The sequence below is a fragment of the Schistocerca cancellata genome, chromosome 4 (genome assembly GCF_023864275.1).
Source record: "Schistocerca cancellata isolate TAMUIC-IGC-003103 chromosome 4, iqSchCanc2.1, whole genome shotgun sequence".
NCBI classification, from domain to species: Eukaryota; Metazoa; Arthropoda; class Insecta; order Orthoptera; family Acrididae; genus Schistocerca; species Schistocerca cancellata.
The window spans coordinates 708956642-708981025 of NC_064629.1; the positions used below are offsets into that span (position 1 = coordinate 708956642).

Sequence of the window (24384 nt, forward strand, 5' to 3'; positions counted from 1 at the left end):
CTATGATTCTAAATGTACTTGTAAAAAGTACCCCAAGGTTGTATGTGCTGCATGCAAAAGATATAGCCTCATAGAATCTGATGGTTCGTTAGTAAATAAAAGCTTTGTAGTACTGTGAACAAGTTCAAATTTAGGCAAAGCTTTTATCTTCATTTGGAAAGCAAATATAGTCTCAAGAAATATAATGCATCTTCTTGTAACACCGTATACTTGAAAATTAATTTAATAACTTGAAAATCTGTGACAATATACTGTACGTGTGACTAATAAACCCATGGAAACAAGAACTAAATGCTGGAAGGCTAAAGAGGGAACAGGGAAAATATTTGCATTAAAATAGATTTGGAGTAATTACTAGCTTCCCTGCATCACAAGTAGCAACATAATCTCACCTTGACTTTTACGACCAGTTATAGGTCAACTTGGGTTGTGAAAGGAGATGATACTTGCAGCCATGACACTCAGTTGCATCTGACAGTGTCAATGGCATTGGTAGAAGTTGTTGAAAGGTAGAATTTTTGTATTTGATATGGAAGTAAGGCCAAGAATATTTTGTACACATGTATTTTTATTCTTGAATTAGTACACCAGGAGAATCTGTGTAATGGAATCCCAAGATAAGGTAAAGAAGTGTGTGATTTTTAAAAAATTTATTATTGGTCTCATGAGTATATTCAGAATTTTGTTCCATGTAATAAAGAATGCTTTTGTGCTCATTGTGTGCTGTAAGGAGCTGATATATGATGGATTTCCTGAAAATGTTTGTTGCACTAATTTCTGTTTTATGTAACTCATATGCAATACCATTTGATTACAGTAAACATTCCGGGCTGGTCTCTAAATACAAGCAGAGATTTGAAGCTGTATGTGCTGCCAGAGAATTTGACAGCAATTATTCCTCAGCCAGATATATGTAGTGAAAAGCTATTCCTCCTCATTGTTGTGTGCTCAGCTGTTGGTAACTTTGAAGCTCGATCAGCAATCAGGCAGACATGGGCATCTGCACCTGTTGTTACTGAAAAAGCTAGTGCTATAAGAGTAGCATTCCTACTGGGTGAATCGGAAAACAATACTCTGCAGGTACTGTACCACATGATTGTAATTCATAATCCTATAAATTAAGTAATTTGGTTAGTTAGGTTACATCAGTACTGGAAGTGATTTTATTCATCAAGTGGAATAATTAATTTAGTGACAAATATAAAATGTTATACAACAACATGTTTACAAGTTCTACCTTGTGACATGAGTGGGGACTGAGAATAATTTTACAAATAATTGGGTTGTAGATTGCTCTCCGTACTTCTTTAATAAATATGTTGTACCAGGGTGCATAAGACCTGGAACAACTGGGAGATCCAGGAAAATCCTGGGAATTTTTTTCATCCGGGAAAAACCCTGGAATTTTTCATTGTTTTAGTTTTTAGTTAAATTTTTGTAATTTTGGCTGGTAAGAACCTATACCCTAACAAAGTGTGTCTGCCCCGAGTGGCAATTTCAGGGGTCTTCATAGTTAACGTGTGTTAGAGGTGCACATCTCTCCCTCGATTGATGATGATCTGTGCCACATTGTCACTATGTATAATAATCAAGTGAATTGTGGCTCCTCATCCACATAATTGCACTGACTCCTTTGTATTTTGGTGATACAAAAATTGTCAGTAACATTCCAAAGTTGTCACCTTTAACTTTCTTTCTTTTGATGAAGAGGTACAGTATGTTCATATTTTAGTGTGTAATTCTCCATGTGTGCCATTATTCATACACATTTGTGTGCTGTTATTCTTACACTTTTGAGGCAAATATTGTCGAATCACACGAGTTATCACTTTGAGATTATCATATACTTACTTTATAAATTTTGCACCCAAAACCCTGTTGTTTACCAATGTCACTCATTTTATAAATAACAACGTGTTTTTACACATAAAATGTGGTCTTGGAAAATAGATTATAGCTTTCGTCTGTTGTGAAGTGTTGTTGTTGTACATCAGAAAGGGAAAGATTTGGTTTTATAGAAATACAGGAAGATTATGATGTAGTATGGACTTTTAGGTTTTTAAAATATTCTTTAACAGTGTTTAAGATCATGGTGGACAGTTATTTCTTAGAGTGTACCCTAATTCTGTGTAGTGGAGTCCTGCAGTGTGGAGAATCTTCACTCATACACATGAAATAAGACTGAATGTGCGGAATTTGACTTAAAATCCACAAGACACCGCTAATAATGAAAATTTATGAACATGGTAGAATTGCAGATCTGTTATGACAGCTTGTACTCATATCCTTAAACTTTAAATAAAAATGTGTGTCTAAGTTTTTTTGAAAAGTGCTTTAATAAGCATTGTCCCATTAGAAGTAAGGTGTCCTTGCCTTTTTCTGACATTTGGACTGCCTTAACCAGTCAGATGTATGGGGACTTAAAGTTTAATGTGGGCACCAAACAAGGATACATTAGCATTTTTCACACAGAAAAATGATAGCCAAACGTGAAAGAAGCAATAAAAGCCAGAAAAAATCCTGGGAGTCATGGAGAATTGATCCCCAAACCTTTATTTTTGTAATTTGATACATAACTGCCTTTCCCATAAGAATGTAAAAGTTCAGACTTCCATAAATCCACAAATATTCAATTTTTTTATACCTGCTACAGGTAATGAGAAATTAGTCAGAAAGGTGATTTAGCAGTGAAAAACATTAATTAGGAAGAGCCAAGTCAGAGTCCCAGTACCAATAATACCGATTTAACTTCATCACAGATTTCCTGGAAGTCATGACTATTCTGACCTCAACATTGATAGAATTGGACCAGCATCGCCACTTCCAATACTTTCATTGCCAATAGGATATGAAATACTGATGAAGAGGAGACAAAAGGAGGAGGAGAAAGAAGTGAAAGGAAAGTTGGGAGGGGGGGTGGAAGGGGGGAGAGTGATGAAGAAGAAAGTAGTGAAGGGAAAATGGGGGTGATTAGGGGTGGGGGTTGTAGATTTTTGGTACAGGAATAATATGCAGTAATAAAACATTGTCGCTCTCCATGGAGATAAAATAGTGACTGATGAACAGATGGCAGAAACTAGGTTGACATTTCAGCCATTGAAATGAAGATCTCATTAAAAGTGATCTGCAAAAAGGACAGGACAGGGAAGGGAATAAGGGGTTGTGCAGGGTGGCACAGAAAATGGGAAAATTTTTAAGTGTATGTTGACAGCCTTGCATGGGTATCAGAATTGGGGAGGAGAGGCTTTGACAATTGTAGCAGTACCAGCACTGGAAAAGTGCATAACATGTGTGGTAACAATTTGAGAGCAGCAAGATGAAATTTTTGGCACCAGTATCAGATCTTGGCCCCATGGTCAAGTTCCATACTTACACACAGTCTCTATGTATGTCTGTAATTTTTGAGAGACTGGTTCAGTTATGAAGAAGTAGTGTAATGGTGTTGCACAGTTTGTATGTCCTGCGATTACTTACTTACTCCTTGGCACTATAGCCCTTGTGTAGGGTCTTGGCCTCTCTGATGATCAAAGCCCGATCTTGATCTTCCGCTTGTATCCTCCATCTTCTGCCTCCCATCTTTTTCAGATCATTTCCATGTCCTCCTCCCATCATTTCTGGGGTCTCCCCTTACACCTTCTACTACCTTGGTTCCTCTGTAGGTCTTCGTGACAGATCTAGTCTCAATCATTCACTCTACAGGGCCCAGCCATCACCATCTGTTACACTTGGTTTCTGTAACTAAGTCAGCATTACTATACAGTTCCACCAATTCCTTGTTTCTCCAGATCCTCCAATTCCCCACCTCACTCACAGCTCCAAAAATTTTTCTTAATATTTCCCTCTCTCATCTTCTCAAGTAATCGTCCTCTATTACCATCATTGTGCATGTTTGAGCCATACCTGCCCTGCAGCTGTTCGATAGACAGTAACCTTCGATTTTCTGCTCATGCTACATGACAGAAAGATCTTAATCAGGGCCCAGTAAGATCTATTTTCCACAGCAATCCTTGCTTTTATTTCTTCTCTTATACTGTTATCCTCTGTAACCAAATGTATTTGTCTTTAACAACAGTATATATCCTGGAAGCAAAGAGGTGTTTTTTGGTGTTATTTACATGGAGTTCAAATATTTGGCCTACTTTTCTAGTCTGCGAAATCTTTCTCTATATTCTTTCAGTCTTCTAAACAGCATACACACCTGATCAGCATATGCTAGATTTTGGTTCATGTGGTTAAATAGTGTGCCATATGGCTTCTCAATCTCCACCCTTTGTATCACTCTCTCCAACACAATGTTGAAGAGTAGTGTCATAACCCTTGGCTGACGTCAAATTCCCTATGAGTTTTCCTTCCCTTTTTACTTGGCATTTTGTGCTGTGAGAGTCATTCGCACCAATCTGATTATTTTACATGGGAATTCCATCTCCATTAAGGTCTGACACAGATTTATCCTTTTAACACTGTCATAGGCCTGTTTGAAGTCTACAAAGAGCAGATGTATATCCACATTGTATTCACAACTCTTTTCCATTATTTGCCTTTTAGCGAAGATTTGGACAGTTGTTGATCTGCCCCGTCAAAACCCATACTGGTACTCTCCAGGTACTACTTCTGTCAGTGGAGCAAGTCTCGTAGCAATGAATTCAACTAATACTTTGTATACAACATTGACTAAAGCAATATGTGGTAATTTTCACAGTTAACTTTATCCTTCTCCTAATGAATCAGGCAAATAATGGCCGAATTCTGCTGGTCTGGCATCACTTCCTTTTCTCATATTTCAGTAGTTAGTTGATGAACGTATCTTGCCAGATGTTCACCTCCACCCTTGATCATCTTTGCTGTAGTGTTAGCAGTATCTGGAGCCTTATTATTCTGTAGGGTCTTTACTGCCTGTCTAACATCCTCTGTTGTTGGTACGGGTACAGGTATTTCATCCAGACTAACATCTTTCATCATATTCCACCACCCTTTGATACTTTCCACAGCCCAGCTTTGTTTTGCTTCAAACTTCTTCTGCAGTTCTGATTAATACTTTTTGGATACTCCCTTCTCTTTTAATTTGGAAACATTGTATCTTTGTGGAGCTTTTCTCTTCCCTCTGTATCTAAACACAGCTATGCGTTGTCTGTATTTCAATCTTACCATATAATGATCCAAGTTGCAGGCAGTCCCCTTGCAACTCTGATACTCAAGGATGTCAGATGCATGTCTCCTGTCAATTACTATATGGACAGTTTGATTAAAAGTAGTGCCATTTGGCGAGCACCAATTGGCTTACCTTACTCTTCACTATCATAGCACTGCCCATGGCAAAGTCTATAAGTCTTTGTCGCTTTTTATTTGACATCTCGTGCAGACTTTCATTTCCTAGTGTTTCTTTATAAAGGTTTCTGTATAAAGGTTTCTTCTTTTCCAACTTTTGCATTCAAGTCACCTATTGCTATCTTCATAATTTGCGTTGGTATACCTTCTAATTCCTGTTCCAGTCAACCATAAAACTCATTGTTCACGTCATATGCATCATCTTTTGTAGATGTGTACACACATGCTTGAGTGATGTTGAAGAAGAGAGCCTTAATTCTCAAAGTGTACATCCTTTGATTTACAGGGTTAAAATTTATGCCTACTTCTTTACACTTACTGTCTACAAGAAAGCTTCTGCCGCCTACTATACCACTGTCCCCTTCGCTGTACAAAATTGTATAACTATCACTTTTTATTATACCATTTCCTTTCCATCTGACCTCTTGGATTGCTGCTACACCTATGTGGTATTTCTCCATATCTTGTTTGAGTCCTTGTAGAGTTGCTGGTTTGTTCAAAGTTCTTACATTCCAAGTAGCAAACTATCACTTTTCTGTTTACTGTTTCCTTTTTGTTGTGTGGGTCATTCATCAGTATCATCAGTCTGGCTTTCCCTGTCTTCGATTTTCATAACAATATGTTTTTTTTTTTTCCAATATGGGGTTGTTAGCCTCGTGATAAACACCCCAACATGAGGGACCAGGGTTTGTGTCAGGTGTGCTCCCTTAGGGAGACTGGCTTCAACATGCCTCTAGAGCCCTCCCTGCCTTATTTTGTTGGACACTCTTCATCTGTCAAGACAACTCTAGCTTGGGTGACCCAACCAGTAGCTGTGCTACCGCTGGTGCAGCTCTTGACTTCGTCGGAGCACCAAGTGCTTCCATCTGGCACTGAGGGTGCCTCCAACAAGGTGGTGTTCCCTGGGAGGTTTGTATGTACTGCTGATAATATTAAAGCTGTGCAAGCTGCCATTGAAACGGGGCTTCACTGTTTGGTACAAAAAACTTCCCATGTGATTGCAGCTCAGAAATTGGAGCCATGAAAGAACATTGTCAGTTTGTTTCATTCATACAATTTTCAGACTTAATTCTACTCACTGAGGATGCACATTTGTTCAAAATCATTGGATGTCCAAGTGAAGTCCATTTTCACTTATTTGATTAACTAAATAAGCAGAACTTCCATTAGTGACTTAAAGGAAACCCTGCTATACTTCACCATTCCTCTTGACACAGTACCAGAGTTACAATTTGGTATGGAGCATCATGTTGTGCAGTGATAGGCTTTCTTTCCCTCTAGAATGAGCAAGGTTGTGCTGTCACTTTGATGTCTGAACATTATCTCACTCTATGAGACACATTTCTGGCTCCCAAGGTTCCATATATTTTCAAATCATGACATTCAGCACCCACCTGATTTTTAACAGGTTAGGGCCATCGTGCACACTACCGGGCAGTTGATGGCAGCAGTAAAGTGTTTGTAGACTGCATAATTTCAAGGGATGCTAACTTTGCTTGTCCTCACCAGTCTCCGATCTTTAAGTCTGTGACATAGTTAATCAGACTAGACAAGAACGCAGGTTAGCTTAGCTCAAGATGTGTATGAAAGAAAAAATTGCCAGCATCCTGTGTGTCTTGTTGTGCTGTGCTATACAAAATCTACAGAGTAACTTAATGAATACATGTGGCAAGATTGACAGCATTAGAATGACGTGATTTTTAAAACATTCTACCTAATGCAATTTGCAGTACTATACAACATATTTTGGACCTCAAATAAAGTTATGTAATATTCCTCCATTTTTTGTAATTTCAAATTTTCCCCTTCTTCTGTGCCACCCTGTTTCACTAAACAGAGTTGCTGAGAACAGAATGTGAATTTACACTTGATATCAACAAAATGTCATGTAAAAGAACAGAATGTCATTGTCAAATGGCAGTATATTCGCAATAGGTGGGATGTCAGCATAGTGTCACATCACTTAGCTCAGTGCTTGAAAGATGGGAGTGAGGTTATAAGAAACTGCCTGTCTTAAAAAAGTTGAAGTATACAAAAGTACAGAGATAGTGGGATCAATTAATTATATCAGACATTACAAAAGGAACTAGCAATGATTGTAGAGATTGTTAATGACAGAAGCAAAATTCATTATGGATATTCTTCACAAAGATTGTATGGCAGAGATGTGAAAGAATATATTCCAAGACATCATTTATTTACTCACCAAATACTCTATCTGATCAAAAGTATCTGGACTCCCTTATGTAATGCAGAATCGATCACCAGATGTCACGAGAGGCAGACTCACCAGTATAAAATGAGGCAGAGAGTATTGTGTTGTCAGTAAAGGAGTAACAGCAGAATGGGTGCGTTAGGAGAACTCATTGACTTCAAACATGGACTAGTCATTGGCTGTCACATGGGTAACGAATCCATCAGGGCCATTTATCCCTTCTAAAGGTGCCCAAGTCAACTCTTGATGTGATTGTGAACAGGAAACATGAAAGAATAACCATGGCGAAATTGAGATGAGACTGACCTCATGTTCTGATGCTTAGATACGTTTGAGCATTGCAGAGGATGGTTGTAAAATATTGCCTGGGATAATTGGAAGGACTTATTTGTTAGTTCCAGAGTGCTACCAGCAGCCCAGCTAGCACAATGAATGTATGTAGGGAGTCAAAAAGAGTTTATGGTGGTTGAGCAGCTCCTCATAAGCTGCACATTTCTGTAGTCAATGCTAAGGAGCACTTGAGGTGGTGTAAAAAGTGATGTCACGATACAGTGGATTGTAAATGAGTGATTCTTAGTTACTGTTCACACATGTGGTAATCTGATGAAAGGGTTTGGGTTTGGCAGATGCCTGGAGAATGTTACCGGCCATCATGTGTAATGCCAACACTGAAGCACGGAGGAGATGATGCTCGTGGTGGAGATGTTTTTTGTGGTTGGGATGTGATCCACTTATTGCATGTAAGAAAATGCTGAATTCAGGACAAGAATACATTTTACAGCATTGTTTACTGTATACAGTACAGGAGCAGTTTGATGATGATTAACAAATAAACAATTTGGAGATGATGAGTGATGGTATCTCAGGGTTCCTTCCCAGAGCCCCAGTTTCAACCCAATGGCACACCATCATCACTACCTGGCTTCAGGTCTTCACGAACAATGGCTGCCATTCATCCACAAGCATTCAGACACCTCGCTGAAAGTGTCCCCAGTAGAGTTAAAGCCATCATAAAGGCAAAGGGTGTATACACCCCATATTAATGTCCACTAATAGTAGTCTGAACACCTTTGATCCAATAATGTATAGACATAAAAACATGTCAAATGGTATTTAGAAGGCAATTCATAGCACCTTTTTACTTTACCTGCTGTGTTTTGTCTGCCTTTTAGATACTAAATAATGTAAAAACAGGGTGTGTTTCTCTTACAAAATAAATGTGTTAAATGAAGGTTTCTTAATTGACATTTTCATCTGTGTTCTTCTATATTTACAGTGTAACCGTTTTCTTTAACCAGGTATTGTAAAATCTACATTGTTTTTCACTTTAATATTTGGCTTCTTTTGTGGAAGAACACTCAGTGGGAAAATGACTAAGACCTTGTGGAATGTTCACTTAATGTTACAAAAACAGAGCAGACAATAAAAATAAAGATTAAGAAGGCACAAAAGCACAATATCCCCTACTACACTATAAGTGAGAATAGTTAAATTCTGATGTTACCAGATGATGCGCCTCTCATTTCACCAGCGTCAAAACTCTCTTCCTGAGAATAATTGACATTGACATCTCATTCTGTTCCATTCCATTGTAAGTCTGTGAATGCTGCCATTTGAAATGCATAAAGGAATGTTTTGATGTTCTGTGGCATGATATCCAGTGTAAGTTGACCTTTGTGGTGAAGTGTCCCCTAAACCAGTTGATTTCACTGCCTTCAGCAGATGCCACATGTATCAATTATCCATTGCACCAAATGATGACCAAGTGGTGTGGCACAGTGGTTGCGATGTTGGACTTGGATTTGTGGGAAGTATGAAGTTGCAATACCTGTCCCAGTCATTGTGATTTAGATTTTCTGCGATACCCCTTAATTATTTCAAATGAAGTCTGGGATGATTCCTTCAACAGTTACAGCCTGTTGTCGTCTTCATCTTTGTCTGTCCAAACAATGTTGTGCCATTCCTCTGTGCAAATTATTGGAGAAGTAATGATGTATAAGCTACAGTAAAACAAATTTTTTATTGTAAAACAAGCTGTTGTCATTAGGAAGTCTGATACATAATTACTTAATTCCAGGAACAAGTTGAGGAAGAGAGCATTAAACACAGTGATATAATCCAAGAAGGCTTTTTGGACACATACAACAACTTGACATTAAAAAGTGTCATGTTACTGAAATGGACTGTTACAAACTGCCCGTCTGTTCGTTACATTATGAAAACAGATGATGATATGTTCGTCAATATTGAAAGCCTTGTACGCTTGCTTCGTTCTAAAGGTTCAACTGGTTTGTTGATTGGTGCTCTTATTTGTGGGGCACATCCAATATCGGATTCGCATAGTAAGTGGTATGTACATATTTTGCATTTTTATTAATTTACTTTGTAATGTGGTTTTACTTTAAGCTCCACTTTCAACAAAATAATACTTAGTCAGTAGAAAGAAAGATCTTAGTCCTAATATATGTTGCTAACCTTCAAATGAACTAAAATTCTAGGAGCTAAGTTAAAATATAACACAGTAAACTGCATGCAAGAAACTTTAACTGATTGGAATATGTTGCAGAAATATGTGGCCCCTTGTGTATTGTCTGTTGTATGTACTTTGTTTGTCATGTGTTTTATGCTTTTACATATAATAAAGTTACAGTGTTGTTGGGTTAGAACACTTTATCAATTTCCAATATAATCATTGATACCAGTTTTTGGGACTGAGTCCATACAGAAAACATGGGGCGCAATTTGGCATCAAAAATGTCTCATCCTCATTATGCCATTCTCTGAGCATTAGTTTCTGCCTTATCTATTTTGCTAAAAATTCCACCTCAGTTGATCAACTGGAAGTGTTCTTGAGCTGACAAATACATTATAGTCTTATGAGTAAATGTTGTAAAAATACATCTGTGAGCATTCTGAAAGATAGCCGAACTCTGTTCATTTTGTTTGTGTACCTATCGATGATGCAGTGCTTCTGCTTTTCGGTAAGTTGCCTCCTTTATTCCTAAATAATTTGTAATTGTCAAAAATTTAGGATTATGTAGCTGATCTGTAAGATGCATGAAATACTTCAACTGAGATTATATAAGGACACAAGTGACACATACTGTATAAAGGTATATGTAAATGTAGACTTGGTCAATAAGAATGTTAAGGTCAACATTCAGAATTACACTTCATTTTTTTTAATATCCACTAGAAATAGCATTAAATTTATTCTTTTGATACAAAAATGGAAAGGAGGTAATCATTCAGTGTAAAATAGACATTAAAATCTTTAAAGGTAAATCATTAAATAGATTGAAAATATTAGGAAGGTAACTGACATGGCATTGTTGGAGGAAGTAGCTACACATTAACATTTACTTAGTTAGGGAAAGCATAGGGAACCTGTATAAGGTTGGACAAATGGAGAATTAATATCTTGCATTAATATCTATTAACAGCATAAACGGCATTTGTTCTATGTTTTATGTATTTCAGACTTTTTACACTTCTTGGTGTAGCAGTATGTTGCTACAGTTAGTTGATTTGAGAGTATCTGAGCTGTTGTCATGGTAACAGAACTTTTCTTCCCCCTGGTGTGAGCTGCAATACTGGTACTGTGGTACCTACACAAAACAAATTTTAACAATTATGTGAAGAACTTGCAGCAGGTAAATTGAGTAATTGCAAACCTTTATGTCTGATAGAGAGATTTGTTGACTTTACCAGGTTGAATTTAATGCTAGATGTTATTTGAACTTAAAACAAGTTTGCTTGCATTAACAACAACTCAGAAACTGTACTTAATCTCCTATTTGCTTGGGATCCTAACATGGAGAGAGAAACAAAAAACTCTCCAAAGAACAAATACTCTGCTTTATGTGTGTTGTGAAGTGAACCCAGGATGTAGGGCCTCTTCCTTGCAGAGTTGGGTGGCGGTCTGACTTTAAAGCACAGTTTTTGTAAACTATCTACAACTAGTGACAAAAGACTAACAGGGCAAACAATATGAAAATTGTGAAGAAAAAAGTTTATAACATGAAAATGTGCGTAAGTTGTTGTTTGATCGCCAATCTGTGACCAGATGAGAGGAAACACAGATGCCAACCACAAATGCAAAGAAGTATTCCACTGATGATGCCTTAAAGTAAAAGGCAAATAAATAGTTGCAGCAAGAAAAGTTTTTTTTCAAAACGAATATGGTGAGAGTTTACATAGTAACTCAACATTCTACCAATAGTATGATGCACATGCTGTGTTCTGCCATTAGTTTGTGGGTGCAGTGGACTAGTTCTTATTTTCTAAACCCATAGCAAATGACAGTTGTTTAATCAAGTTCAAAATGAAATTTGTCCCTTCGTCAAAGATTACTGTTTTAGGCATACTAACTTGAGCAACCTGTTGTTGGTCATGGCCTGTACCACAGTAGTTGTCTGCTAATCTGAAATGGCTATCATTTCCACACACCATGAAAAATGGTCAATAATTGTTAAGACAAAATCCTTCAGAGTCCAATTAATTGGACCTAGGATATTCATTCCTATCATCTCAGATGCTGTAGTTGCCTCTGGTAACCTCTATAATAGTGTTTGCTTATGATTCATTTCCATTCCCTATGCACACTGTACACAGTTCATAATGTGTTGGTCAATGTCTTCCTACCTTCCTTCCCTTCCACTAGTACCATCTGAAACCCTCCATTTCATTGCCCTCTGACCTCCAAGCACAGACAGCATGTTGTCGTGTGTTTCCCTCAACACTCAATCCTTCAACCTAGCTGACACCACTGTATTTGGTCACAACCTAATTGTCTTACATAACAAGCCATCACACATGCTCAACTGTGAGATGCCTATTTGTACGGCTTGCAGTTCGTGTCAGCCCCTTGCACTGCTTACCATTTAGCAAGGCCATGACCCAGTGCCTGTATGTAATACTGATACCTTCCTGCTCAACTTGTTTGTGGTTCTGTGCTTTTTGTCTGGTTTATGTACAGCTTCATAATCAAAGATGCGTAGCCTCAATGCCCACCTCGTGTCCGTTGGAAGGGTCCTTCAACCCTAATAACCATTTCAGAACCATAAGATCAAAAATGCTTTTTTCTCCAATGATTCTGGCTTCTGGAGCATTACCCTCATATTTAATGCATTTAAAAGGCCACTAGAAAGAGACTATTTATGGTTTATTTAAACAGTAACAACCTAACCTTAATATTGAATGTATGATGCAGAAGTTACATTTATTGTCATGTAAGGTTAGCATGGTTTATTTAAACAGTAACCCCCTAACCTTAGTATTGAATGTATTATACTGAAGTTACATTTATTGTCATGTAAGATTTGCATGATTAAATGAACACAAGCCATGTGATGGCTTGCTGTGCAAAGTACTTGTGTGTCTTGCTTGCCGTGAGAGCCTGACAGTGCCCTTTCAGATCTATGTGCGTTAAATGGAAACTAATAGCATTGTCTGTGTAAATTATGCTGGGCACTTGTCTTCCCATGTACCTTTGTAGGACTAGAAAAAATCTGTCAGTTGACATATTTGAGCAAAGTTCCCAGTATAGGACTCATGTTGTTGTGCACATGAATAGAGCTGTATATACCTTCTTCATTACATGTCCTTTTCTGACATATGATGAGCCAGTGAGGTCAGTGCATGTGACTTCAAATGAGTTTGCTGGTGAGACTTGTTCAGCTGGCAATGGAGCCTTGGTTTGTTGAACAAAGTGAGCTTTCAATAGTAGTGCAAGACATGTTTCATTGACTGCCGAGATCTTAGAATCCAGAATTCTGTTCTCAGTTCAGATAACACTGTTTACTCCAAAGTGGTGTAGACGAATGTTAGTCTGCTGGATCAGAAAATAGGTTAAATGGTGCTGCCCATAGAGAAGAACTGGATGTCATTTCTCTGTGGATAATTCTGCAAACTGCAGATGTCCAGTGAGATGAATAAGATTGTAACCAAGAAGGGTTGAAACGAGCTAATTTAGAATTTTGTGGTAGAGACATATTGTTGTACAGAGCACACAATTTGAGCACAAACTGTTGCTGTTAAACAACTCGAATCCAATAAATATGTGCTTCATGCTAGTCTAATGTTATCAATTCTCCGGACATCTTATTTTCTTTCATTAACTGCTGTTTGAAGCGAAGTAGCCATCCTATGATTTGAAACACCTTATAGTTAATGTAGTATGTAACTGTTAAAACAGGGAGTGTTGTTTTTACCATGAAGTGTTGGTCTCTTTAATTTCTTCTCTACTGGCAAGCAATGATCTTTTATCTGTATAAATTGTTGCCACTGTGTTCGATTCTTTGTTAACCAAGCAGGCCCATGGAACCATTTAGTAGGACAATGAAGATTTTGCTGTGGTGCTTTTGGATAATAAATCAGCTGGGTTTTCCACATCGGGATTGTGTCTCCAATGTGATGGGTTGGTTAGTCCTTGAATTTCTGTAACATGGTAGGCCCAAAACTCTTCTGACAGTTAGCATTATGTCATATCCATCCTAAGGCTACAGTTGACTCAGTCCGCAATGTTGCACAACATATATCATAGCCCTGGCCTTACAGAAATAATGAAGTGGTCTTGATCTAAGAAGTGCTGCTAGAAGTTCCAGCCGTGGAAGAGTTATCTTCTTGATGGGAGCTAATGTGTTTTTACTGCAAACTAAATGAACTAATGTCATGTTGGAAGTGGTGCACCGTACATAAAGGGTTGCCTTGTGTATGTCAGAAAATTCGTGGATTTCTGATTTATTGTCTTTAGAAACTCTAACCCATTGGGGGATTTTTTATGTGTGAACATGATGGGAAAGTTGATAACCGCATGTACCAATATAAAGAGGTGAAATCTCATCCCACTCCACTCCCCTAGACCAAATTTCCTTGCAAATTAGCACCTGATACTACAGAATCATGTTATCTTCGACAAGTGACGTGGGTTGAGGAAAATTTGTTGTGTGCATTGTAGCAAGTTCTTTCAGCATGGCTGTGAGAAGAAACGGGCTGCAGGTAAGTCCGAAAGGTAGGCAGGTGAAGAGATTTATAATCCTTTTGGCAGTTGTAATATAGTTTCCTTGTTGACCTATGATTACTTTGTACCAGAAAACCTTGTGGAATCATTGTCTTTACTGTGAAGAACTAATTGCAGAAATACTTGTGCAGTATGAGCAGTTACGGCTACTATATATTGATGGAATCTCCTCATGCAACAAACTGTCAAATACAAACTTCCATTTGATGACACTTAACATTTCTTCTTTTTTTACTGCATGATTTGGCACACAAAATGTCCTGCAATGTCCATCCAGAAGAAATGATTCCCCTTCTCTCTTTTTGCTGTGGTCTACCTTTTGGCCTAGTAAATGTGTTTCAGGTTGCTGTCCTTCATACATTTTTTCCTCCAGTGCATTAAGTCTCTTCTCTGCTTGGTAAACATTATTAGATACAATAACATTGGGTTTTCTGGAGAAGGTCACAGCCCTTCTTTTGTTTTCGATGCAGTAGGATTTTGACAAATCTTGCAATAAGGCCTGTTACTTTGGATTTGGAGTTGTATTATGTGGTCCCCATTGTTTCTATTTCCAGAAAGACTATAGAATATTATCTGTTTCCATTGCTGTCCATAAACTGGTGTTTGCTATCACAAGGTTTGCCATAGTGCTTGATTAGCTCCCACTTAGTATCCAACCAGGAATGGAAGATCACAGTGCAGTGGATGATGTTGGTCAAATCTGAGGGGAATCTTCAGTGGTTTTGCAATAGTAATCTGCTCCGATAAGGATCTCCATGGGAAGATCTTCTATGTCATTCTGTGGATCCACTCACTAGAGTCTCTGGTGTGCACTAGGTTTCTTATACTGGAAGGGACAGTTGGGTATACAGCAAATGAGTATGCGATTTCAAAGGCAGTCACAGAGATTGTGTAACAAGTTCCATGATGTCTGTGAATTCTGCAACTTTATGGTGTGTAGAAGTTGGGGGATGACATTTCAAAGGTGCCGACAGATTGTGATGTTCAGTAGTTACTAAACTCAGCACATCGGTGACGAACTTGGAAATGAAGCTTGTGTGACTACCACTATCTGGAATGCAGCAAGTAAGTCAGCTTAATCCTCTAGGTCCACTGATGCAAACTCGAGCTGTATGGAGATATTTAAAACCTGCTGAACTTGTTAATTTTCCCTACAGAACTAGTGACATCTTGCTGATAAGATGACACAGAGGTAACAGTGTCAGTACTAATAGCTTTGTGATGGTGCTTATTGCACCTAGAACACCAAACCTTGCCCTTCTTATTGTAGTTTTTAGCATTACAGTGTCAGTTTGGACACACACAATCATGATTATCTTGCTTTAATTTATTGATACATCATTATGTTACAGCCTTTGTCCTAAAAAGTGTAGGCTTCATTAAAAACACAATATGGTTTTACCACTCTCAGATTTTTGCAAGTTTTTAGCTTGCTCTGAATTTGCATGAAGTGTCTCTGCAGTGGCTGTGAAGTTAGAGGAGGGCAGATATCCTGCACACATTTCTTGTGCAGTAAGAGCACCATGAACTGCTACTTCCAAAAAATTCACTAATTTCAATGCTTCCCTGTCTGATCCTTTAGTTCTCCTAGCATGAATAACCAATTTCTGAATGCATGCAGAATTTTTGGAGTGAGAACTTGATACCATGTACTGCTACGTCTTCTCCTAGAGCACACCGTATTTGATGAATATTATGGTTACATTCTAGGAATGTATTGTTCAGCATTTCAGGAGTCACTGACTGGGGGCCTTAGCACATCCAAATAATCAAGGTTTACCTGTATAATGCAATTGCTATCTCTGTACTGATTCGATAAAATTTTCTTTATTTCCTTGTACATGTTTGCTGTTATAAGTATTCTATCTACTAACAACTCCAGTTCGCCTAACAGATACCCTCATAGGAAAACATGTTTATTTACTGTAGAAAGGAATGAGTATTTATCAATACTAGATTCAAATTCTTCCCAAAAGTGGGACCACATTTTAAAATCTCCACAAAATAGCTAAAGTTTAATGATGGTAACTTGACAGAGTGGAATACAGCAGGGTGCGTGGACACTAGGCGACAGTATTCATCTGCAGCATTAAGGTTGAAAGTTTATAATCAGTTTCTTTTGTAGCCATCTGATAGCGTGTTTAATTTTGTCTTTATATTCCTCGCAGCTCAGCATGTGTGTGTCATATTCATCATCACAGAGAAAATTCTGAATCGCATCATTCAATGAAATGAGCTTCTCTAAAGTGTCTTGGAGACATTTCCTGTTGTGTTCAAAATCATCAAACAGGCCTTCTGTAGCAAGCGAAACACCTGAATAAAAACAGTGCACCATTAGTCCTAGCAAAATTGTTCACAAGTGGCCTTGGGAATATTTTTGATGTCTGAGAGATTGGGTACGCATAAACATAAAACGAATGAAACTTTTGTCAACAAATTAACTACTCGACGCAAAAGTTTGTGACATGCAATACAAAGTTCCTGAAACATTGTTTTTGAAGCAAGCAATTCATATGATTATATTATATTATATTGGGAAGGACTTATCTTGTAATGTGGTCCAACATAGGGGAGGACCTGGGGGAGGAGTGCTTCTGTGTGAATGCCTATGGGTATATTGTTGTTACATCACTACACTGAAACCCGGAGACACTCAAAAGTATTAAAAATGTTCAAGTTTTTGGTAATTGGTACATTATTCAAGCCATGTTTTTATTATTTCAAGTTTTAGTGATGTCATATGCGATAGAAGTGGATACAAGTTGTCGGAGCTAAGCTAAGCTCTTACGTCAAAGGAATGTGAGGTGCACAGAAAGCAGAAAGGAGAATTTTGTCCCCACTTTGAGTAGGGACATTAGAGGGGGAATGTTATGTCTGCTGTAAAATGGTGCATCTTTAGGCATGCATGCAGATAATCAGTAACTATGGTGTAAGTAAAAAGGTTATGTGGAAGAATATCAAAGAGGTGTTCATGTTCAGACACAATTGTTATGCTATCTGTTTTTCTGTTGACACACACAAACATAAGTCCACCACACTACTCTACTGCTACAGCTAGAGTTGGCAGCAGTCATAAACATAAGACAGAATACACAAGGTGTACCAACATGTGCCAATAACAAGTAGAGAGCCAAAGCTCACCTTAGCATCTCATCTTACAGGTATTGTGCCACTTTTCCCTGCTGCCTAACTTGGCAATCTAACAATCACTGTAAGTGTCCAACAGGCAAAATTTAATATTCATTACAAATAATAATTCCCATATTTTAACCTGAGTGACTTGAACCCCATTTAAAAAACTTAATGGTTCTGAAGGAAGGAAGGAAGGAAGGAAGGAAGGAAGGATGGAAGGGGGGCCGGGGGGGGGGGGGGGTTGCAAGTGTAGGACCACCTCCTCCACATCAACGCCACAGCAATGCATCAAAATGTAATTTGGGTTCTTCCCATTGCCCTCCTGCACAGTACCTTAAGAATCAATCCTTATTGTTTTTGTACCCAGCTTAATCGATTTGCTCCTTAAGTGAGATGAACCTTGAGACAGTATTTTTTGCTGACAATAGTTTCCCTTAGATAGAATGCCATCCCAGTTAAATTCCACCAAATGCTGCCAACGGTCAATTTTGAAATGATGATCTGAAAGAAAGTCCAACCCCAGTGTCATACAGTAGTTTTCACTACGTGGGGCACCACCAACACATGTTGTTCAAATGGAACCACCCCAGAATGATATTTTCACTCTGCAGTGGAGTATGTACTGATATGAAACTTCCTGGCAGAGTAAAACTGTGTGCCAGACCGAGACTCGAACTCGGCCCCTTTGCCTTTCACGGGCAAGTGCTCTAACAACTGAGACTGAAAATATCATTCTGGAAACATTTTCCAGGCTGTGGCTAAGCTATGTCTCCACAATATGCTTTCTTTCAGGAGTGCATATTCTGGAAGGTCGGCAGAAGAGCTTCTGTGAAGTTTGTAAGGTAGGAGACAAGGTACTGGCAGAATTGAAGCTGTGAGGACAGGTCACGAGTCGTGCTTGGGTACCTCAGTTGGTAGAGCACTTTCCCGCCAAAGGCAAAGGTCCCGAGTTCGAGTCTCGGTCCGGCATACAGTTTTAATCTGGTAGGAAGTTTCAGAACAACCCCAAACTTAAAATCTGATAACACTGATGCTAATGCTTTCAAAACAGTCTCTCCCACCCAACACAACCTATAACATGGCCGATTTAATTGTCTCTGACCTACGAGGTTCCAATTAACCATTGGCACATGTATCCCCTGCATCCAACAAGAACTGCAACTCCCACTGTACCATATACCAGACTTGGATTCCCTTTTTGCTTGTCCACTTTTCCCATATCTATTCCCATCTTTACTCCCATAATCTGATTTGGTCTGTACCCTTACCATTCTTACCCCATTGAGACCGGCTACACTGCCTGTGGACATGTCCCAATCATCCACACCTATAACATATCAAGTTAGTGGAAAATACTACTCACTTGTCCCACAGTCCTGTTGCTATGTAAATTTCTTCAAACTCAGCAGCCAATCTGCCAGTAGGTACAGGTGTTTTGGGGTATCTGCCCAAGTCCTTCTTAACATATCAAGTGACAAGCCCCTCATGAAGATGTCAAGTGCACTATACTCAGCTTCCTGGAGTATAATCTATTTGCCTCATCATGCTCCCCTAGTTTGTATGTTTGCACATTAATCTTGCGTATTCTGTCTTGGAAAACCTCCACCATTTCATTATGCCCCATTGTCACACTATTTAACTGCCTGCTGGAAAATCTCATAGTATTTTGCTTTTTGTATCACTGTAGTAGGCCTTCCTTCAACTGCTTAAACGTCTGTGAATCCCTCAACCTCTCAGTACACCTGTCAAACATTTTTGCCTCCCCAAGCAACTGCAATTACATTATTTGCAGCAATTGATTATCTGTCCAACCTTCCAACTTTCCTGGTGATGCCAGTCATCCGAGAAAGACATCAAGCCCTCAGTTCACATACCAGAAAAAAGGAGTAGTTAAGCCGGAGGTGGCTGGATCCATCCGCAGATCAGCCAAACTGACTAACATTAATTCCTCATCTTTAGCTAAAAGTTGCCCCAGCAACTGTGTCTTCTTTGCTCTCAGTTGTGCTATCTCATTAAGTAAATTCTGTGTCATGTCCTGTTGGACAGAACTCTGCATTCCAGACTCTTTCATTGTGGAATCTTTATCCGAATACATAAGTAAGTACGGTACAGTATCAGTCAACAATAACTCAAACATTCACAATTACAATACAACAATTTAAACACTATGTCTCATCACAAGCCATCTTGACTCCATGCATTGTCTAGCCATATGGCAATACTGGTGATAAGTAACACACACTACGGCCACTGTCTTGACACACAGTGCAATGTGATCAGACAAATTACACTGAAGACACCATATGGGTTGCAAATTCTGTTTCCTTGTATTGCTTCTAAACTCATCTGATTCTAAAGGCTTTATTAACATGTCCCACAAGTTTTTTTTTTTTAAACCCTCTGCCTTTGACCCCATTTCCTTTGCACATAGCAGTAGAAACAGTCAACTTATTCACTCACCCCACAGTTATGACAGTGTGAGCTATGATTGTGCCATTATGCTGTGTGGAGGTCAACTTCTGACACCAATTGAGATGTACCTTGAATGTAGGGCCACATCAGTGCAGAGTTGGGTAGTGGTGGTGGACTGTGGTGGGGATGCATGCCAATGGCAGCTGAGAGAAGCATCAAAAGTCAGATACAGGATGTTTACAATCAAGCTTTCACTACTTGAGAGGGTGTCCATGACAAACGAGTTGTTGTAGGACAATGAAACTTCACCGAGCAGAGTAGCACAGTGGCTAGCAATCTGGGCTCGCATTCTTGGGATGATGGTTCAAACCTGCGTCTGGTCATCTTGATTTAGGTTTTCCATGGTTTCTCTTAAATCACTTAAGGCAAAAGCTGCTTTCCTTCTCCGTTCTTCCCTCCTCCGAGCTTGTGCTCTTTCTCCAATGACCTTTTTGTCGATGAGACATTAAACACTAATCTGCTCTTCTGACAATGAAAATTTGTTGAAACATTTGTAACGGCATGCAGAAGAGAGACAATGAATAAGCTATTGAAATAAACACATCTTAATTTCCACATGAGAGGGTAACATTTGTTACTTGTGTACCATGTTTACATTCCAGGTTACAAACATTCCTCAGTGCGTTGACCATCTGCATCTACGACAGCCTGGAACCACCATAGAGTTACCATTTCACAATTGTTCACAGCACTTTGTGAATGGTAGACCATGGAATGTTCAATTAGCACTACACAGTTTTTACACTGCTTGAAGATCGCACGTTGTGTCCAGCATTCACAGCCATGGTAACAGTGTATTCTCCAACAATTTGTGGCGCAGTTGGCCATCAGCCTCTCCCAGAAGCAGATCCCAAATCGCCAGTGAATTTTGATCTGATGAATCATGGTCTTTGACCTCGGTGTGGAAACAGGACTACTCTGTATTCTTGTATCATGTCAATACTCACGAACAGCAGCAGTACTATTGCTGATGTTTTGATGAAACAGCTTTGTTAATAAAGTCCTGCTTACCCTGTCCAGACTCCTGTTGACTGTGTGTAATTGTAATTCACACTGATACTTTGTTTCAACCCTACATTGCCGTACCAGTACTGGCATCTTATGCCAAGTCATGCCACTACTAACAATGCCACTCTGGCAGTGCACAGTCTGAATGTCATTCCCATAAAGGTGTGTGCCCGTATGATAAGTAGTATTTTGTCTACAGTGGCTCAAGTAGTGAAAGTTTCTAGTGAAAGTTTAATTGTAACCATCCCATCTGCGAGCCCCCCCCCCCTCCCTCCCCTTCTCCACGTGATGAAGATGGTGCATGGTATGCTGAGGTGGCCAGCTGGCAGCCTGTAGGTCAACGGGTACATCGGCATCCAGGAATTCAGGCAATGATGTCTGCACCCAGGAATGCTCACACAATGAAGCCCGCTCAGCAACATGTTCCCCATTTAGTGCAGCATCACTGCTGATGGTAGACACCAGTGTCTCACAATGTATAAGCTTCCCTGTTGGTGCAAGTGGCATGCCGACACCTTGGTACCTGCCAGCTTCATATGGTTTCTGCAACTGCTGCAGCTGAGCTGCTGGTTTCTGTAGTGACACTACAGTTGGGAAGAGCATTGGTGCTCACTGTGCAGGTAGCCTCTGAGAAGATCGATGTAGGGAAATAAATACATTGTTAGTGATCTTCATACTTCAGTGCGGAAACCACCTCCAAGCTATTTGCCTGTTCATGTATTGATTTCCTCTTCATTATGAAATCCATGAGGGTTTGTTAGATTGCACAATAGCTCAAGTCTGTTGAACATGAGTAGAAAATAATTCCGGTATATGTGGCATCCTCTCTGATTAGCTTGTCATCGCGCCAACGCATGTAAATGAAGAGTTGAAACAAGTTATTACTGTTACATCTGTCACTGCGCAAATAGGTATTGCCCCGGTGTTTCCTATGTAACCTTTTAGTTAGGTAAAAGGACAGCAGAAAAACACTTCATGTAGAATAAAAGACCGAAAAGAGGAATGATGTACTCCCAAGAAGAAAAAGTGAATGTGTGGTGCAAAAGACTCCTTTATTAAACTGTGACCTTACTGACCGTAAACTTCCATATGATACCCAAAATTGTAGCTATATCTGCACACTAAATGTGCCGTAAACATTTTCTGTAAAGTTAAATGTTTTACTACACAGGAAAAAAAAGTAGAAGAAGTAGTATTATAGTAATAATGTTGATGAGCCAAAACTATGCCCACTGCACACCTTGAGATCCAGTGCTGCCTGTTGTTGCTGCAAACATGTGACATGATAAGGAAAAAATATAAGTAGAGCAGAGGTGAATGGGGAATCATTCTACTGATGATACAGGCTGAAAATAGGGAAATCCACTGACATAAGCAACTTTCACAAAGGGCAGATTAGTATGGACCAACTGCTGGGCACAAGCATATCGGAAACAGTGAAGCAGGTTGGCTGTTCGCATGCAACTGTCATGAGCATATGTGAAAAGTAGTTGAAGCACAGTGAAATCGTTAGCGGGCAACAAGGTGTTGGTTGTTGCAATTTCATCAAAGAACATTGAGTTTGGAGGCTTTACTACTTCATATAACAGGATAGGCAGGTGATCTGTGGCATATCTGTCGTATTGTCAGGGTATAATGCTGGTGCAAGCAAAAGTGTTTCAGAACACACTGTTTAGCGCACATTGTTGAACACGAAACTTTGCAGCAGGCATCCCCTACATGTTCCCATGTTGACCCAACATCATCATCATCAGTTGTGATTGCAGTGGATATGGGATTATAAAGAGTGGATCATGACTCAGTGGATGTGTACCCTTTGATTTGATGAATTATGTTTCTTTTTACACCAGGTGGATGGTAATGTCCAGATACACTGTAATACAGGTGAATGGGTGTGCAAAACATGCACCATACCACAGATGCAGCATGTTGAAGGCCATATTATGCTATGGAGGATGTTCATCTGTGGTAGCAATCAAAGGTGTCATGACAGCTATGGACTACATGAATAGTATTGCAGATCACCTGTATCCTTTTATGCTTGACATCTTCTCCAACATCAGTGGCATCTTCTAGCAGGTTAACTGTCCATGTCACAAGGCCAGAATCATGCTACAGTGATTTGAGGAGCATGATGGTGAATTATTGTTTGCAGATTACAGTGTGGTTGTTTCATTTCCAAGTTTTGGTGCCATTTCTAAAAGCTTATTTTTCATTATTGTTTTATATTTTTGTCTATATTTATTAGATATTACACATCACATTTATTTATAATACATAAGAGAAAAGTTAAACTTGTGCAACCTACATAACAAAGAAAGCTTTTGCAAAATCATGCTTATAGTCCTTCAACCAAACAGTGCTGAAAGTGTTTCCATGTTATCTTTTGGGTGGTTGTGCTGCTGATCCATCAGCACTGTAGTCAGAAAATAACCATTCACTATATATTTGAACCTGAAACCCAAACTGATTTCAGTGACACAACAGCAAATAATTAATTATTGAGTTGGCTACTTGGATGAAAAGTAGCTTTTCCACTAAAGAGGTTTGAATCCCTTCAGAATATCTACACAGCTGTTGTCTGTCATCCCAGATACACATACTTAGATCTGGGGCCCAAAGAGGAGTCAGTCTAATCAGAAGGTGTAACACAGTGTGTTTAATATTTCCTTTGCCTGCCTGAAGTATTTCTCTTCAAGACTTCAGACATCTGAATCAAGCTTATGGCCTTGCTTTTTCATCAGATATTTTTAATGTTGTGTATTTATGTAGCTATTCAGGCATTAGAAATGCAGAGAAGAAGAAAATTGTTTAGAATCTCTGATATTGTTGCATGTATGGAGAAAATTTTGTTCTAAATTCATTGTTGTGAATTATGTATAAAACTGGCTTTATGTAGCAGGCTATTAGTAAATTTTGATTTCTGAGGTGATGAAACTGGTAAAAGGGTGTGAAAAAGCTTGAAGATTGTGATTAAACTTAAAGTTCAGGAGTATTGTTAGTTTTAACTTTCAGTGACTGCTAAATAATACTTATTTTCATGCAAGAAAAAAATTAAATTTATGCCTCTTCTCCACGTTTTTTCTCCAGCTATGCATAGGATCTTAATTCTGATACAGAAAAGGAAAACCATCCACTGCCTGAAAATTGATTTAAATACTGCAGTGCTTTTACTAGATGTGGTCCTGCTGTCTGATGCATCCTTCTTTTC

The 24384-nt window shown here is 38.9% G+C and overlaps 1 protein-coding gene across 1 annotated transcript in view; it reads left to right on the forward strand.

Moving 5' to 3' along the window:
• Positions 1–24384, forward strand: part of LOC126183699 (beta-1,3-galactosyltransferase 1-like) — a 77030-nt gene that overhangs the window by 37034 nt on the left and 15612 nt on the right. Inside the window, exons 3-4 of the mRNA XM_049925880.1 lie at positions 818–1080; positions 9618–9889. Coding sequence (XP_049781837.1) covers positions 818–1080; positions 9618–9889 — 535 coding nt within the window. The remainder of the gene's footprint in view (positions 1–817; positions 1081–9617; positions 9890–24384) is intronic.